This window comes from Gekko japonicus, unplaced genomic scaffold (genome assembly GCF_001447785.1).
Source record: "Gekko japonicus isolate JY-2015 unplaced genomic scaffold, Gekko_japonicus_V1.1 scaffold364, whole genome shotgun sequence".
Lineage (NCBI taxonomy): Eukaryota > Metazoa > Chordata > Lepidosauria > Squamata > Gekkonidae > Gekko > Gekko japonicus.
The window spans coordinates 704,013-723,400 of NW_015172562.1; the positions used below are offsets into that span (position 1 = coordinate 704,013).

At 46.0% G+C, this 19,388-nt stretch overlaps 1 protein-coding gene across 1 annotated transcript in view; it reads left to right on the forward strand.

Moving 5' to 3' along the window:
* SEMA3F (semaphorin 3F) overlaps positions 1–19,388 on the forward strand; it is a 172,339-nt gene that overhangs the window by 139,685 nt on the left and 13,266 nt on the right. Inside the window, exons 8-13 of the mRNA XM_015421243.1 lie at positions 3,448–3,567; positions 9,129–9,268; positions 9,700–9,814; positions 12,637–12,706; positions 13,480–13,624; positions 15,909–16,131. Of these exons, the coding sequence (XP_015276729.1) occupies positions 3,448–3,567; positions 9,129–9,268; positions 9,700–9,814; positions 12,637–12,706; positions 13,480–13,624; positions 15,909–16,131 (813 nt within the window). The remainder of the gene's footprint in view (positions 1–3,447; positions 3,568–9,128; positions 9,269–9,699; positions 9,815–12,636; positions 12,707–13,479; positions 13,625–15,908; positions 16,132–19,388) is intronic.

Here is a 19,388-nt window from a genome sequence, read left to right on the forward strand (position 1 = left end):
TCTCTCTCTCTCTTTCCACCCCCCACTCTCTCTTTCTCTCTCTCTCTCTCTTTTGTTCTACCCCCACCAGCTCCGACCCAAGGGCGCCGCGCGGGCCTTGGCTCCGTCTCTTTCCGGCTCTCCCCCCCCCTTACCGTCTCTGAGGCACCTTGCACTCTCTCTCTCCCCACCCCCCGGCTCCGGCGGCGACGTTCCAGAACATTCCCTGCGCACGCACAGGAGATGCTCTTGCACTTTCGGGGGGATTTAAACATCCCCCCCAAAAAATTTCCAACTTTTTTTATTTTTGTGCACACGTGGGGACTGGCCCACGTGTGCACAAACCTTCCCCGGCCCCCCAGCTGCCCCCGGAGCGCTGATTTAGCGATCCACACTCCGGGGGCAACTTCGCTATTAGATATATAGATATTTACATAGGTCCTAACTGAATTTTGACCAGATCCCTCTGCTACAAAGCATGTCTGCTCCCTGGAAAAAATATTGTTCCTCCCCCTCACATATCGAATTCCCATGCCCTTCATTCCTATGACTTTCATATATAAATAAGCATAATTTGTTCTCTTAACTTCATCCCTTAGTCTCCCCCACACTTTCCCTCAGTCATTTCCAAAAGGATTCCAAACATGAGCATTCACTGAAATTTGCCATACAATATGTGTCCTTTTCATCTCTAGTAGACCCTCCTCCATTTTCAGGCCACTTGGTAGCAGACTTTTACCAATGAGGAGGGCACTGCAGGGCCTACATTGGCTGGGATTACATAAGTACACAGCAGGGAGATAATTAGCAGTGGTATCATTGTCCTGCAATCCCTAGGCCTGCTGCTGCATAACAGCTGCACCAGGCTCCCCCCAGGAGTAAGCTCCAGGACTGGTCAAAATTCTCACTTCCCGCAAATCCCCCAGCCCACTGATATTGCCTGGCTGCCTCTGATCTTGTCCAGGCATAAGTATCCACTTACATGACAAGCCCTAACCTTTTTAATTAATCTGAGAGCAGCTGTGACCCAGGCCTGGGAAAGTCAAGGACTGTGCCCTTATGCCCATGGGTTCCTGGCTGAGTGCTGGGCCTGGCAGACAAACTAGGGTCCATTTTGTAAGCCCCTTTAATACCTCCATAAGTGTTTCAGAGAACAGTAGGAAGGACATGAAAGGGCACCTGGTTGGTTGGGGGTGGCTGGGAATAAGCGTTTATCTCGATTTTTTTTTCTCGTCCGCCTTTGAACATTTTAAGCCTTCCCCTACAGTCAACAAGTTAGCATAACAAGAAATGACCCCTTGTTACTTTCCCCCGCTTCCTAAAGGCAACTTCACAGCTTCAGAGTTTGACTTCATGTTCATACCAAATACCAAATATAAATACAGCACAATAGTTACCTTCTTACATAATGCATAGTTTTTAAAAGGGGGTTAAATAGATTAATTCCATAGATGCTCATTCTTGTCCCCTAGGGTTGCCAATCTCCAGGTAAGGTGGGCTACATGGCATTATACCCTGCCAGGGTCCCTCCCTTCTCCCAGGCTCCACCCTCAAACCTCCAGGTATTTCCAAAGCTGGAGTTGGATACCCTACTGCCCCCCACCATGTTGCTTTGGATGCACCATTGATGACAGGGAGAACAGGAAGCACAGGTGCCTCACAACAAATGAACAACCTCTCATATACAAATAAATGAAAATTCAGGATTGCTCAGTTGAGGAATAACTTGTGCTGCAATTCTTTGTTTATTCTCAACTAAGGTCCTGTCCATACGAGGCCTTTTGGGCCGGGAGCGGGATGGAACGGGGGCGGAGCAAACGGGCACGATCCCACGGCAACATCTGGGAATCGTTGCCTGCCCGTCCCTGTTCTGTCCCAAACGGCGATACCGCGCTGTAAAAAAGAACCACCTACCTAAGTGCTTATATCCCTTCCAGCGCCGCAAACCAGGCCGTGGGATCGGGCGGCGTGTCCTTGCGCCACCGCATCCCGGCCCCCGGTCGTACTGCGCATGCTCGAGCATCTGATCGTGCCGGTGAGCGATGCGCCGCGGCTGAGGGGATCCGTGGGATCCCGCCGCGGCGTCTCAAGTTCGGTGCGGCTCTGCTTAGCCATGTTTCAGCCGTCCCGTGTGGCAGCAGCCTAAGGGTACTAATAAGAAAATATAATGTGACTCTTTCTGCTTTCCTGTTGCTTCAGCTAGAGGAGAGTTCTGGTCATGTATTCAGTAGCAGTAGCTATGGCAGCAGAGTGTGGGAGTAGGGCCTGCCTCCCCTCCTTCCTTCTCCTCAGCTTGTCCATGATGATTATGGGTAATGCTACTAGACTAGAATGGAAACGGCTGTGGGTTTGGGGGGAGGGGTGTTTTTGTCAAAAAAAAAAATAGATGGGGAGAAGAGAAAGTAACCTTAGATCCCTGCCCTGTTAAACTTCCTGAAGTGTGAGGGGCAGCCGTTATGCCTGGGGTTGTTGCTGCCTGAGAGAAAGGGTGCTGGAGAAAGCTAAGATTTCCCCTCCCCCCTTTCTGTATGATGATTCCGGACCAAAATGAAGTTCTGTCTGGCAATACCGTCTCCATCACTAGTGCCTGAAATATATCATTTCTCCTTATGGGGAGCTGTATGAACTCCTGTTTCATATCTCCTTGTGAGGAGAGGGGGAGAGGGCAGAGGAAAAAGAAACTTGAGTTGCTTGCATTTCCTGTTCCCTTTACATCAATGTCATGTCCAATGTTGCCGAGAGTCTCCTGTGTTTGGGCTGGTGCCATGGAAGAAATATCCCCATCTTCCCAAAGATGACGTAAGCACAGTAAGATGAGGACTAACCATGGTTTTTTCCTGATCCCTCCCTCAGCTGGACCAGTGGCGTATGGATGGGAATTCTGGATAAATGTGATTCTGGATTTCATTTCTAGCTTGCAGTACGATACTGTTTATTGTCATGTGCTTGGGCAATTTTAGTTCTCTCATGTGGAGAATAGTTATGCATTTGTTGGGTTTTAAAAATTGGTTTTTAGCAGAGATAAAAATAGCTTAGCAGTGCCAGAGTAAAATAATTCAGACTCAGAGTCCATGTGTGTTTAAAATAAAAAGTTTTTACTACATTCTAGCATGGGGAAGGGTAACTGGGATGAAAATAACAACAGAGGTAAATTCCCTACATCTTTACACTACAAAAGACAAGACTAGAAGAGAGGTAATGGCTGCTCTTCTTACTGCTTCAGAACTCCAGACAAAGACGGGAAGAGGAGCCATAAAATGCTAAAACACTTTGACACTATCACTCCAATCAAACTCCTAGATCAGGGAGAAAATTCACGGGCTTCTTACATCTAACAAGCATTGGCTACATGAGAAACATGTGATTTCCTGTGACAACACAAACAAACATTTAACCCCAGATATACTGAGTGTAATTTAACTTGTAATACCCAACAGCATTCTTTGCTGATTTCTGTCTTTGCCACAGATGAAGAACTCTATGCAGGCGTCTACATTGACTTCATGGGCACTGATGCTGCCATCTTCCGGACCATGGGCAAGCAGACTGCCATGAGGACTGACCAGTACAACTCCCGCTGGCTAAATGGTGAGTGAGGGGGTGGGAATGTTTAGAGTGTTGAGAATGAAAAGCAGAGATCCTTACAATCTTCATGTCTAGTGCATACACTGTGCACTAAGAACTGGAACTTGGTGCAGGACTTGGCTTGCAGGAATTATCAGATAATATTTTTAAATTAAAGCAGCAGAAAGTCTCCTGTGAAGGTGAGGGGTTGTCAGCTCTTTCACAGTTTCAGAATGCTCTTGCACAAGCAAGACTTCACATGCTCTTTCAGCGCCCCCAATAAAAGCTGTTATCAGACGGCATGATATGATAAGAGGCAGTAGTTAAAAGACATTATGCCAGCTGCAGCAGTAACCCACCTCCCAGTTTATTTCTGTGGATGCATACTATTGCAACAATGTTCAAGTCTGACTTACTGAAAGTCTGGGGAATCAAGCATGTCATATCAGCTGCTGCTTGAGAATGCGTTCTTTCATCTGTCCGTATAGAGCTAATTCAAGGAGCTCCATTATGAATAGGGAAATCTTCCTTTAGCTCTCTGGATCCTCATCCCTTCTCTTCCTTGGGCTCTGTGGGTCTAACTGTGTCCCCAGCTAGGAGTTCTTATGATAATTACCATATACTTCTGCAGCAGTCCTTGTTATGTGGCAGATCCCTTCTGTCCTTGAGGGCATTTTTATACCTCCTTTGCCACTTGCAAATGCATGCACTGTCCTTTGCTTGCACTTTCTGTGTAACCAACAGCAAACCAAGAGTCTAAAACAGCTTCTTTCCTGTGGGATCGACATCATGGTGTGCTCTTCCCACCAGCAATAGAGAATTTCAGCCCCATCACTGCTGTCGAGCAAGCAATGAAGAGGGCGAGAAATCTGAATCTGATTTTTACTCTACATGTTCACTGCTTGTCTGGCCGTTGCAAATCTGAAGATGCCTATACGGATACTTTGAGGTTTTCTCTCCAGAGAAGGAAATGTGCACTGTGAGAATTTATTTTTACATAACCTTTGTCCAGCCATCTGGTTATTTCAGAAGCGTGCTGGTGTTTGGGTAGTTGTTCCCTTCTCTTAATTTCATGGGTCTGATATGCATCCCCTTTTTTGTTCATTCAAAAGCCTTTGGTTGCTGGCATTTTTCTTTACACACAGTTGGTGGCGGAGGGCAGGTTCATATTCTTGTCATTTCTGATAACTGATCCAGGGCATTTTATCTCCTGCCCTCTCGGCTCCTGCATGCATCATGGAATGGGATCCAATGAGAGAAGGTCTTCACTGCACCTCCAGCTGTTCTGGAGTAGCAAAAACAGCTGAGTAAACTAAGGTCGGGGATCATGTTTAGGAGGATGTCATTTTAGTAACCTGAACAGAGCTATCTGTGTAAGCAAATGCTGGGTTTTAAGGGGCACCATTTGCCTTCCCTGGCAATTCTTTAGCTGGAGTGACTCTGGAGGAAACAGTGATAGATCGACAAAATTGTAACAACTCCCAAATATTCCTAAGAAAGCTTTAGACAGGTGGGCTTGTAATCACATAAACCTAACAGCGGTGTTTCTGAAACTGGAAGGAGAGGACAATATTTTTGTGAAGGTTGGTGACAGGCTTAGAAGTAAAGCTCAGAGTTCCTCTAAAATTTGGGTCACAGCCCCACTTGGATGTCTAATAGGTTGTTTTCTTAGTTGCTTACAGGTCAAGTTACCTCAGATTGCAGATGAAGTACACAGGGAAAGGATTATGTAGGAGCTGGAGATGTTGAAACTGGTGTCTCTGTGTGTGTGTGTGAGTGAGAGAGAGAACGAACAAACGAACTGCTTAGAATGTGAATGTCTGGGAGTTGGGGGTCTGCGGAATGGTATAAAGTAGAAGCCAGGCTAGTATGTTCAAAGAGATTTCTACACTGGTGAGGAGATACAGAAGAACTAGGAAGTTGGCAGAGTGAAGTTCCATAAAAATCAAGAAACACTGCAGTACAGCTTTAGGGTGCCAAAAACTAATTCCCCAAGCTGTGGCTTCTGTTATTATCTGTCTTCTTCAGGAAGACCCTGCTCAGCAAGTTAAGGATTCTCAGCTACCTCATTGTATGTTACAAATGAGGTTATACAAGGAATAGAGCTCAAGGCTCCAGCTCAGTAGACCAAGGCTTAGCTAATCAAACACACAGCTAGATTTCTTGCAGCAGTCAAGCAAACAGCTGCTAAACTTATTGAGCATTAGGCCAAGTTCTTTCAAATAGCTTACTTTAAGATTTGCTTCTCTAGCTTTGGTGTGTGGCTCAGGCTGACCCACCACATCCATTAAAAAAACAGCTTTAAGGCAGAAAACACCTAGCTTCAAAGTGGGTCACATTGTCATACGGTGAGAAGTAATAAGGAACAGCTTTTATTGGGGGTGCTGAAAGAGCATGTGGAGACTGTGCAAGAAAGTGTTAATTTACACAGGGGATTGTTTTCCAAGTGTTCCAGACCACATAGTGGTCCACATACCATGACTTTACAGCTAATCCTTCTATCAGTGCTCTGTGGAAAGGCTTCTCTATTGGATAGGAGAGGAAAGCACCAGCTGCTGAAAGCCGGAAGGCTGATCTAGGAGGAGTATATGCAACTGCTTGGTCAATGAGTGCTCCTGGCTGACTCATTGTTTGATTGGAGCAGGTCATATTGTTTGTGTGCCATAATCAGAAGCTGCAGGATTTATATGCCACCATAAATCACCTTAGGGACCTACTTCCCATGGGCAGTGAGCCACTGTGAACTGAAGAAACAAGCTGCCAGCCGATGCCTGGTGCTTACATGAGCTGACCTCAAGTGACCCTGCAAGTGAGCCGAAATGTTGCCACCGTTGTAGGCTTCGCTTGGTTGGTTGCTTTCTATACTACTGGATTTTGTTCCTTTAGTTGTTATTCTGTGTATCTGAACATTTTAAAAGTCATCTTGGGGTCCTACTTTTTGTGCTATATGGTGGAACCAAGACTTTAAAACAGAGTGAAATAAATATAATTGGAGCATGGGTAGACAGTGTTGAACTTCTCAGTAGTCATGTGATTGCTTCTTAACTGCATGTCTAAGTCTCAGTTTGACTATCTGGACTGATGTTTTACTGTGCTATCATAAACAGATCCCAAAATCCAAAAGTGGGCTACCAATTAAGTATGGCATTGTGTGTAGAGATCCAAGGAGATCCAAGAATTGTCTGGCTGCCTGAAGCTCTTGCTCAGTGGCAAGCTAGGCTTGTTTTCTGGGTTGAGAGACCTCTGAAAGAGCTGTGACTGACCCAAGGTCCCCCAGCTGACTTCACATGGAGGAGTGGGGAATCGAACTAGATTAAAGTCCATCACTCTAAAGGTGGACTGTGAAGGAAAAAACGCTTTACCCACCCCCACCAAAAAAAAGAGGGAGAGAGAAAGAATTTGCCCAGCCAGCCTCACACTATATGGGGCTTGACAAGATGCCTCCTTTGCTGTGCAGGACTTATCTGGGCTAGGCACTTCCTTCTCCGTGCTGCATGTGGCTTCAGACTGCCAGCTCATGGTGGTGGCTCACACTCGCCCCATGTGGGACAAGGGCCACCGTTTGTTTGGGTTCTGTGTGTCCCTGGAGCAGGGCTATTTTTGGGCAGGAACGCACAGGAATGGAGTTCCGGCTGGCTTCCAAGTTGGTCATGCCCAGCAGGAACTCATTAGCATAATAGGCCACACCCAACACCAGAAACTCATTAGGATTGGCTACATTAGGGGTGTGTGGCCTAACATGCAAAGGAGTTCCTGCTACAAAAAAGCCCTGGGTTTTGACAACAAACAAGGTAAACAGAATAAGAAGCAAAAGGTGGGTGTGGCTGGATGGGGGTGTGGCCTAATATGCCAATGAGCTGTGCTGTCAGGGGTGTGGCCTAATATGCTAATGAGTTCCTGCTGTTGGGTGTGGCCTATTATGCTAATGAGTTCCTGCTGGGATTTTTCTACAAAAAAAGCCCTGCCCTGGAGAGGGGGAGGGGCAGACTCCCCAGGCCATCAACCCACCAGGATCAGCAGAGACTTGGTAGAATGTTAGCCCTGAACTAAACAACCAGGACTTATTTTAGAGGGATTGTCCTGTCCTAGTCCTTTGTAACAAGCTGACCAGTGGTGGCTATTTTGAACAGGTCAGATGGGAAGGGGTATCTTAAGCTGTTCAAAGGAGCCAGAAGGTGGTGGCGGCACAGAATTCTGTGAATGAAGTGTATGTTTACAAAGGAAAAATGAAGTCTGTGCATGCAAGAATAGACTGCTTTTCAATCAAGAAATGTCCTTGCATTTAAAAAAAACACATGTTTCAGACAATGCTATGGAGAGTGTGAAGATAATTGCTTCATATGTTAAGTAAACAGCATGGGTTGTAGCTTGTCTAAATTCCATGCAGCACAACTTTCCTGCCCTCCTTCACGCACTGCACCCTGAAATTACCCTGAAATGCTGGTCCTGGGGGACAGGGAACCCCCAGGAGCCGCATGAATGGGGAATTTGCAAAAATCACCTCCCCATTACACACAGGGATCTTTTCCATGGGATCCAACCCCATGTTTTCATAGGCTGCAATCAAACAGACACTTTGATCTGTGGTCATCGCTCCTCCCATCCAGATTTAAAGTGTCTGTTCAAAAAGCAGCATCTGGCTCCTGTTCTGCAGTCGTCAGCCTCCCATACTTACCCCTGATTTTCCTGACCCTGCAGAAAGTCTGGTATTTGCTGCTTACCAGCATTATCATGGACCTGCGGATGTCTGGTTGATCTCCCGCGCAATTAGGCCAGCACAGAAGGAAACCATCTCTTCCATTTCGGCACCATTTTTCACTCTGTTAGTGATGTGTAATTGCCAACATATATTATCAAATGCACGGGCGGTCCTGTGCTTTATTTCTTTTTGGGACTGTGAATGTGAGGGAGGTAATCCTGCAACTGTCACAGTACTAGCTGGGTAATTTTGTATTTTTATTGAGGTCTGATGTTAGTCCAAATAGTTCCTGGGCAGATATCTATGGGAGCCATTTTTGGAAGTGGTGATTCGAGTTAGCATTTTTGTACATGTGCGAAAAACAAGAATTCAAGAAAACACCTATGCGCATGTGCAAGCATAGAGATTTAAAAAACCTGCCAATCGCACACCTGGTGGTTGCCGCCCAGTGAAAGTCTGGACACTCAACCACTGAGTCAGTGCCCAGTGAGAATGTCTGGTTGAACCACAGTGGAACAAAAAGATCTAGATCAAATTACAGCTGTGGCAACAGTGGGATAAGCTGCCCGCCTGACCACAGCCATACTATATCTGCTGGAGAAATACATAAAATAACAGGAATTAGCAATGATTCCCTAGCTAAATACATGCTTGGGATGGGAGTTGGGATGAAGAAGAAACTTCACTGAGGGATAAGATGTGACCTTTTCTAATGGAGATGAAGCAATCTGTGGCCAGGTGACCTCCATGAGCCACTGAGGACCCATGGTGGTCCCTGTTGTAACCCCAGAAGGACCTGCAAGACTCTTGACCCTGGAAGAAATGGAAGCTGGAAAAATATGCATGTGCACACTAGCCATGCTCTCCATTTAACTTATCATTGCAGATCCAGCATTTGTTCATGCCCAGCTCATCCCAGACAGTGCTGAGCGGAATGATGACAAGCTTTACTTCTTCTTCCGAGAGAAATCCACCGACGCCCCACAGAGCCCTGTTGTCTACTCCCGCATTGGTCGCATTTGCCTGGTATGTGTTGGGAAAGAATGGGGCTGGGTGTCACTGGATTCTCCCTGTACATCCCTTGAGCCTGGACTCTCTTCTCTAGATTACCCATATCTGTTGTGAATGGCCAGAGAGTCATGGTTGCTCTGAGCTCTACCACTCTCAGTGCTGCTGCTTTCTCTTTCCTTCCCTGTATTGCCTTCTGCTAGAAACTGCTGGGCCTGGAACAACTGGGCATTCCTGTTCAATCAGCACTCCTACTTTGCTTCCTTCCCACACTGTTCCCCTGCAGGAAAATGTTAAATAAAATTCTTGTAAGTCTGGCAGCCCAATCCTAACCAGGAGTACTTGATTGTAAGCCTTGCTGATTTCAGTGCCACTGGGCTACAGTCAATAGGAGCTCTAGCCTGTGTTATGTTTCCTGCACCTCAGAACACTGTTTTCTTTTGGCATAGAATGATGATGGAGGCCACTGCTGCTTGGTTAATAAGTGGAGTACATTCCTGAAGGCGCGACTTATTTGTTCTGTGCCAGGGCCTGATGGGATTGAAACACATTTCGATGAACTCCGTGAGTATTCTGAGGGCAGGGATTTTGCAAGGGAAGGGGAATGTGGAAGGCAATACATTACTCAGTGGTCATGGGGTACATGCCCAAAGCAACACTTCCTTTTATTACTTCACATGCATCAGGACTGAGCCTTGGCAATGAAACAGGATGTCAGGTCTCAGTCTTAATGAAAGCATGATCAAGTTAAGTATTGGATGTTCCAGATCCCTTGTTGGGTCACTGAGGGCAGAAGCTTATGAATAAGAGCTCATTGGAAATTGACTGAACAAGATGCTCAGTAATACCCTCCCCTATGTAAACACTTTATTGTTATAATGGAAAAATAGGTGTGGTTGTGGAGAAGGCAGCTGGTGAGGTGGAGTAAGGTATAAGTTCCTTTATTGCTTGGAATTTTGTTGGGTGGAGAGACAAAATTATCTGTAAGATCTGCCATGTCACAAACTTCCTGACAGGTTTTCCTTTATAATAGGTAAGTTCAGTCTGTGATCTAACTCATTTATAGAGAACAGACAAGCCAAAGAATCACAAAGCCTTCTATCTCTCTGATGGGGCAAGCTGAACAATGTCTGTCTAGAGATGACATTTAGGTCAAGTTGTAGGGAAGTTAACAGTGACATTTAGACAGATTCAAAAGATAGATAGATGGATGGATGGATGGATGGATAGATGGATAGATGATACAGAGGGGGGTAAATTACAACAAGCATGGCTTTTTGATAGAAATGGTCTTGGTTCATTGGGCAGTATGCTTCTATTGCAAAGGTCTTCCTCCCCCAAAAAGATTTCACAGGATGCGCAGGCTGAGTAGAGGGTGGCAGCTCATTCACACAGAGATGCAACTTCACTTGCTCATGGGCTTGAAACATTTGGGACAGGAGCTGGCATGACTGAGCAGCGCAGCAACCCTGCCAGCTTCTTCTTAACACAGAATATTCAGGTGGCTCCTGGCCCCTGTGTGAGCAGCCCAAGGGTAGCTTTTAGATTTTTCAGTGGCCTGTGATGGATCATCTCTGCTAGGGAGCATTGTAGCATTGTCTTCTTCTCACATGTGGTTGGCTTTGCTTTTGCCAAAATCACTGCCAGATTATCAAAGAATACTTTGGTTCCTTCACTTTCGTTGGAGGTTGGATGAAGACAGAGTCTTTGGCTCCCAACGACTCTTTTTTCTTTAAGCAACTGGGACTGCTTAGAATTTACACTCATAAGACACCTGTACAGGCTTCATGATGGAATTGAGATTTTCCGGGGGGGTGGGAACAAAAACAAAGTGCAACAAAGATGTCTTCAGTAGTGACCATTAGAAATTAGAGAGGAGATGTGTGGCTCAGTGGCAGAGCATCTGATGGGATGCAAAAGGTCCCAGGTTCAATCCCTGGCATCTCCAGTGAAAAGGATCAGGTAGCAGGTGATGTGAAAGACCTTTGCCTGATATCCTGCAGAACAACTGCCAGCCAAAGTAGACAGTATTGACTTTGATAGATCAGTGGTCTCATTCACTGTAAGGCAGCTTCATGAGATCGCAGCACTGTTCTGCCCTGGCTTATTATGCTGGTCACCATCAGACTGGGCAGGTGTGGCCAGTGTGCCATAGTGGTTAGAGTGTCACACTAGTATTTGGGAGAGCCAGGTCCAAATCCCCACTCTGCCATGGAACCCTGCTGGGTGACCTTGGGCCAGTCACATACTGTCAGCCTAACCTATGTTGTAGGGTCACTGTTAGGATAAAATGAAGAAGAGGAGAATAATCTTTGGATCCCCACTGGGGAGAAAGGCAGGGTAGAAATGAAGTAAGTAAATAATAATTAATAATTATCATATGGCTGTATATGTAGTATGGCCAGGAGATCCTAAGATTGTCTGGCAGCCAAAGGTTCAAGCTCTTTTAGCATTATGCACCAATAGGTGGTGAGCTAGACTTGTTTTTAAGGCAAGAGGCATTTCAGAGGTGGTTTGTCATCACCTGCCTCTGCATCATGCCCCTGGTATTCCTTGGAGGTCACCCTTCCAAATACTAGCCAGGGCCAACCCTGCTTAGCTTCCAAGATGTGACAGGATCGGGCTAGCCTGGGCTATCCAGGTCAGGATTGTAAATAAATAATACACTTTCAGCTACAACTCTGCATCTGCACAGATCTGATCTAAACACTAGGCTAGGCTGGGTCAGCATGCATTTTCAAGGGTTCTTAGTCCTTTGGTTCTTTGCACATTCTTCTTACCTTGGGTTGAATTAGATGTGACTGGAGGTTCCAAGCAGCTACTGCTGCATGTTTCTTTCCCCTCTCTTCCAGGGAATCTCTAGCAGAGCACATTGTGTACTCCTCAAACTCTGTGTGTCCCTGTCCCTGCCTTGCATCTTACCACATCAGTAGGCTGGGTCAGCATGCATTTCTTAGTCCTTTGGTTCTTTGCCCCTTCTTCTTACCTTGGGTTGAATTAGATGTGACTGGAGGTTCCAAGCAGCTGCTGCTGCATGTTTCTTTCCCCTCTCTTCCAGGGAATCTCTAGCAGAGCACATTGTGTACTCCTCAAACTCTGCGTGTCCCTGTCCCTGCCTTGCATCTTACCACATCAGCTGTGGGGGAAAATGTATAGCAGGACAGTGTCACTCTGCATGTTGCACTCTACTGAATGTTTTTGAACTCCACAGCTTAGAGGGAACGTTGGTGGTAACTGTATTTCTTGTAATGTTTGCTTCTGCCCTCAACAAAGCACTTCCGCTTCAGTTGTCTTAATGATTTCATTGCATTCCACTTTCACAATCACCTTCTCACCCACCATACACATATGGCTATAAGTTGCTGACTTTCTTCTTCTTCTTCAAGAGGATGTCTTCATCCAGCAGACTCAGGATGTGAAGAACCCCATCATTTATGCTGTCTTTGCTGCTTCTGGGTGAGTGCTCAGGGGTCAGGATTTTGGAGCCTCTCCCCCCCATGTCACATGGTTTCACAAACCCATCCGTACATTGAAACCAACAGCCCTGCCTTACTGTGTTTCTTCCTGGCCAAGAAGTGAAAAGGGTCATCCTAGAGCCTCCTGGCAGAGCTGGGAATAGAGCCCAAGTGCTTGCTTGCCAAGCTTGGGGTTTTCCCATAAACTGTGGCAGCTGTAGTTGATGACTTGATCCCCTGGGGAAGAAGGCAGGTGGCATTTCCCCCCCTGCCACAATTCAGGATCTGTTTACACCCCTGGAAGGTCAGGAGGGCATCAGGTCCTTTGTTAGACCAACAAGCAGCCAGCAGCTAGTGTGGTTTCTCAGTGTATGTGGCTGGAGTGACTAATCCTGGAATGTTATATCACAGGGAACATGGCTTGATAACTCTGAAACAGCTGCATGGAGCTGGTCAGAGAACACCAAAATTGCATTGTCTTATTCCGCACCCCCCTCTTGCTGGATTGGTGCTCTGTGCCAGGCAGGAAATCCCTGGCTTTCTAAGGTCCATGTCATTGCACATGTGAGGTTTAAGGGGCATTTCCAGGGCTTGCCAGCAACCAGGAGTGAGCAGAGAAGCATATTGCTCCTTTGCAGCTGTGAGGGACAAGAGGTCAGGAGAGCCTGCTGGGAGTATATGGTGCAGACAAGAATGGAGCAATGCAGACAGTTTTCATATGTGAGTGAAATGGTCACCTTTGGAACTAACAGAGGTCATTCTGTCCTTACACAGGTCTGTATTTAAAGGCTCTGCTGTGTGTGTCTACTCCATGGGGGATATCCGTATGGTCTTCAATGGACCTTTTGCACACAAGGAAGGCCCCAACTACCAGTGGATGCCTTACACAGGCAAAATGCCCTACCCTCGACCTGGCACCGTAAGTGTGGAAAAGACCCTTGGGAAATCACTTTTCTTCTACAGCACTGGCCTGAAGTGCGGCTCTCCTCCCCACCCATCGACACATTCAACATCAGAAGATTTGTATATGCCTCTGACCTGCATAGCCCAGGCAAGCCTGATCTTGTCAGATCTCGGCAGGGCTCTTTTTGTAGCAGGAACTCCTTTGCATATTAGGCGACACACCCCTAATGTAGCCGATCCTCCAAGAGCTTACAGTAGCCCCTGTAAGAAGAGCTCTGTAAGCTGTTGGAGGATCGGCTACATTAGGGTTGTGTCGCCTAATATGCAAAGGAGTTCCTGCTACAAAAAGAGCCCTGGATCATCTCGGAAGCAAAGGAAGGCTGACCCTGGCAAGTACAGGAATACCAGGGCTGGGACAATGAGGCAGATAATATCAACGCCACCTCTCTGAAACATCCTAACCCCACTAGGGGTTGCCAGAAATCACCATGACTGCCAGGTTCGCAAGCACACACACACACACACAAAAGAGTAAAAAACAAAAAGAAAATGAGAAGATTTGTATATGTACGTATAAGCAATAAAAGATGTATGAGAAAATGTGTACTTCCTGCGTAAAGTCAGGATGCACACTGAGACGGGTGAACAGTACTTTGTGTGACACCAATACCCTAAAACGTTGCTGCCAACACTTTTAGGCTAGATGAACCACCACAAAACAAAATATAATGGAATGCAAGGAGGAATGCATTCATATAGAGCAAATCCCAAATTGTGTTGCGAGCCTCTTGGCTCCTGAGGAATTCTGTGGTCGATGAAGTTTTATTCAAAAAAGAATCAGGTTCTGCTCCATAATAATGGTCTGACTCAGTAAAAGGCAGCTTCATATGAGTACTCTTATGAAGTAATGTTTAAACTGTAACAATTAAGAAAACAAATGACATGGAGTTGGCAGGCTTGGGAAAGAGCCAGTGCTCAGTGGTAGAACATGTGCTCTGCATGCAGAAAGTCCCAGCAAAATCTCTGCTGTCTCCAGTTGCCAGGATATCAGCTAGCATGCCTTGGATAAAAGCTCTGCTTGGGACCTTAGGAAGCCGCTGCTGGGAGGACCAGTGGGGGTCTGGCTTAGTGTATTTGTTTGTACTTCTACCTTAGCAGTTTTCAAGGTTGCAGTGAAGGGATTTATTGGTGGCATTCAGCAGTATGAAATGCTTAGATTGCTCTTCCTGTTGAACACACATCCCCCCCCAGCCCAACTGCTCTTTCTTTGCCCGTACATTTCTTGTCTTGTACACCTCTCTTGAACTTGTTCCTCTCTCAGTTCCCGTCTTTCCACTGTACAGTGTTCCCCCAGCCTCCCGTGGTATCCATATCCTTTGCGACATTGCAGCCAAGCTTTTCAGTGCTGTGCACTGCTTGACATTTGGCCACGGCGTGGGAGGCTGATTAGTGTTTCCTCTCCAGGTTGGTGGTCTCTGGATCCATTTGCTGGCATCTCTTCCTTCCTGGCAAAATACACAAAAATAAGGAGATCTCATTGCTTCATTTCATTGGCCTGGAGAATGCCACTCCTTGGTCTTTTTTTTCTCATATACCCAGTAAGACCAGAAAGAGCCAGAGATGGTCTCGGTGTGCTGTGGGGAGGCATCCAAAAACACAAAGGATAGGCTGTATTTGGCTCTCACAGTGTTTCTTGGTAAATAAATGTGTTAGTGTGTTATTTGCTTTGGCTATAGGCTCTAACAGTCAAGTTTATAACAATTAATATTAAAAATAAAATATACAACAGTGATTAAAAAACCCAGCATGAGGTAATTGTTAAGAGTGAAGATCTTAAAACCCTAATCTGAAGGGCCAGCAACACTCAATGGCAGGGAGGTTGAAGGATCAACATTACTGACTCCACCTAATGACTCACTCTGCCCACCAGCCCAAGATACAGGAGAAAGTTTCCTCCAGCCCATCCCTCCCCCAGAATGAAGAACAGCAGGACTCCTGATGCATCTCATCTGCTGACTCCCATGTACTGAGCTGAAGTACACAAGGAGAGAATTATGCTGCAAAAAGCCACCAGGGTGCATAATATATTGTGGTGAAACCTTGGGGCTGTAGTGGAGGCCAGATGGGAAGCATCTATGGGTCACATTGAGCCTATAGGCAGTCAATTTCTTATCCTAGTCTTATAGCATATGCATCTGACAGCACCAGGAGAAGTTGGAGAAAAGCAATCTGCTTGTTGATAGGGATGTCTGTGATGCTGTTTCTCATGCCCGTTCTGTATTTCTGTCTTGGATTTCCAGTGTCCAGGAGGGACGTTCACTCCTTCGATGAAATCAACCAAGGACTACCCTGATGAGGTTATCAATTTCATGCGCACACATCCCATGATGTACAATGGTGTGTACCCCATACACCGCCAGCCACTAGTCGTGAGGACCAACGTCCACTACAAGTTCACAACCATTGCCGTGGACCAGGTGGATGCAGCTGATGGGCGCTATGAGGTGCTTTTCCTGGGCACAGGTACCCATTGATGTGCACTGAAGAGAATACACAAATACTTCCTCCTCCACCACAACCACCGCCAGTTAACAGCCTGGATAATGAACATTATGGGTTGGTTCACTGGGGTATCCACCAGACTCACCAACAGGGCTGTTCTTCTGTATTTTATTTAGCTGATCTCCTTCACTCTAGCAACACTTGTAAAAATGCTATTTAGTAATATGGCCAGTTGAGAGGAAGTGATAGCAACAGTAGATTCCAGCTTCAGTTCTTCTCTTCACAGTACAGACTATTCCAAGAATCCGAGAGTCTTTAGTACTCCATTTTTGCCTAAAGTGATATAGGAATTTGGGCTAGACTACATTTCTCCCCAGGTCACATTTCAGAATTGATTTCAGTGGGCTTTTGCATACAGCATTGATTCTTCTTTCCTGTGGATTGGTGCCTGCATGCTTTTTCCATATATGAGGAACAGAATTCAGAGTGAATGAAAAACCCTCTATGACCCCTATGGAGATAGGAAAATAACTCACTTTCTCTGTCGACCAAGTGCCATCAGGTCCTGCCTTCTGTTTTCAATGACAGCCAGAAAGATGCTCTAAACTTGTCTTCATCTTTGCTTGTGAATTGAACAGAATTGTTTTGACCCTTCAACAGTTTGAACTAGGGTCCTCTCCCAGCAGGGTCCCTGTATCTCTCCTGGAAACCTGTGAGACAATGCAGACTCAACACACTCTTTTATACAAACCTCTTCCAAAGGATGGTGGAGAGCAGTATAGATTGAATAGGTAGGGATTACATCAGCTACTATATGACAGTAAAGAACTAGTGCAGGGAAGGGAGCAGGTCTAGCCAAACAGCTTGCACTGTCCAGTTAGCTGTAGGTAAGCCAGTTGCCTCTTGGCGAGCCAATGAAGCCCAGCCAGCATCTCAAAGCAAGTGGCCAGGAATGCTAACGACCCAGAACATTTCCATTAGGCGATAAATGCTTGGCCTTCACACAGCTGTTGGACAGGCTACCCAAGTCACTGCAGAGCACCCAACAGCTGTGCACAGTCCCTCCACCACCTGTCATAGCCAGTAGGGAGTTTCCTCTTTCTTTCTCGGCGTAGGTATAACAAATCTCCCATTCTTGGCAGCTCCCTGTTCCAGAAAGAAACAGGAAAGGTGGTGTGGTTGCATCAGTTTGGAACACCTTCTGAAAAGAAAGAAGGCAGCATTTAATTCTGGATGCAAAGGAGAGGGGAATGGCATAGTGGCCTGGGTGAGAGATTCCTTTTTCCATTTTCATCTCCAACCACAGACACTGGAAATATATGAAGATGGAAGTCTACCACTCTAGAGAACTGGTGGTGTGAATCCTTTTAGTGGAGGTGCCATTTACACTGAGCAGAAAGTGGGTTTCAAAACCCATGCAGTTATTCTTCAGAAGCAACTATATGTTTAGTCACAGGAGTTATAAACATGGGATACTCTTAAAATATGTTCTTCCCTTCCTTTCTTTTTTGCAATTTAATTATAGCAAAATGTGGGGCTTTGAACTTTTAATATGAATCTTCCCACACACCATGAAACTTAAAATGATGTCCCTGCCTGTGAGCTGAAACTGCATTATAGATATAGAACTACTCTACTGTCCAGAATCCAGACTAGAGATAAATAACTGAACAGTCTCAGAAATAAAACATACTTCCTACTGTATGCCTACACTGTTCCTGTTAAATTATTATTGTGAGGACAAATAACTTGCTTCCAAGATTTATGCCAAGTTTCCTTCTTTTGAAAGTAATAGGCCATGCTGGACCATAGTTCCTTTTTATTTGCTGAAATTCAAGCCCATTTAAGTATCCACAGTGATGTTAGGCTCAGATGCAGATGTGCCTGAAGGGCTTGCTCAGGGTAATGCCTAAAGGTAAAGGTTCCCTTGCTCGAAAGCCAGTCGAGTCCGACTCTAGGGTTGCGGTGCTCATCTCTGTTTCAAAGCCGAAGAGCCAGCACTGTCCGAAGACGTTTCCGTGGTCATGTGGCCGGCATGACTAAACACCAAGGCGCACGGAACGCTGTTACCTTCCCACCGAAGTGGTACCTATTTAACTACTTGCAATTTCTTGCTTTCGAACTGCTAGGTTGGCAGGAGCTGGAACTAGAGACGGGAGCTCACTCCGTCATGCGGCACACTCAGGTCTCGAACTGCTGAACTACCGACCTTCCACAGCCTGTAGTTCAGCGTCTTAACCACTTGAGCCACCGCAGCTCCTAGGGTAATGTCTACCCAGCAGTGAAAACAAAAGCAGAGAATTCATTCAGTTTCTCTGTCATCTCCCCATCTTCCTTAAGCACTCTTTGTGCAGCTGCTGCTTAAAGAATGCCAGTGAGGGGGAGCTCACCACCTCCCTAGGTAGCTGATTCCACCATTGAGCAACTCTTACTTACTTCTTACTCTTACTCACTGTAAAAAAGTTTTTCCTAATATCCAGCCGGTACCTTCCAACCCTTAATTTAAACCCATTATTGCGCGTCCTGTCCTCTGCTGCCAACAGGAACAGCTCCTTGTCCTCCTCTAAGCGACAGACCTTCAAATACTTAAAGAGAGCAATCAGTCATGTCCCCCCTCAGACCTCCTCTTCTCCAGACTGAACATTCCCAAATCCCTTAGCCTTTTCTCAGAGGGCTTGGTCTCCAGGCCCCTATCATCCTTGTCGCTCTCCTCTGCACCTGCTCCATTCTGTCCACATCCTTATTGAAGTAAGGCCTCCAGAAGTGCACACAATACTCCAGGTGTGGCCTGACCAATGCAGTGTACAGTGGAACTATGATATCTTGTGATTTGGATGTTATGCCTCTGTTGATACAACCCAAGATTACAGTAACCTTTTTTGATGCTGCATCACACTGGCTGCTCATATTTAAATTACGGTCCACCCATACTCTGCTACCCAGAAGTGTATTCCCATTCCAGTATGCATGTTCCTCATTTTTGTTACCCAGATGTAGAACTCGGCACTTATCCTTGTTAAATAGCATCTTGTTTACATCTGCCCACTTTTCCAGCATGTTCAGATCTCATTGAATTCTGTCTCTGTCTTCTGGTGTGTTTGCTTCTCCTCCCAATTTGGTGTCATCTGCAAATTTAATGAGTAGCCCTTCCACACCCTCATCCAGATCATTTATAAAAATATTCGAAAGCACTGGGGCCAGAACTGAGCCCTGTGGCACCCCACTGGTCACCTCCCTCCATTCAGATGAAATGCCATTGACAACTACTCTTTGGGTGC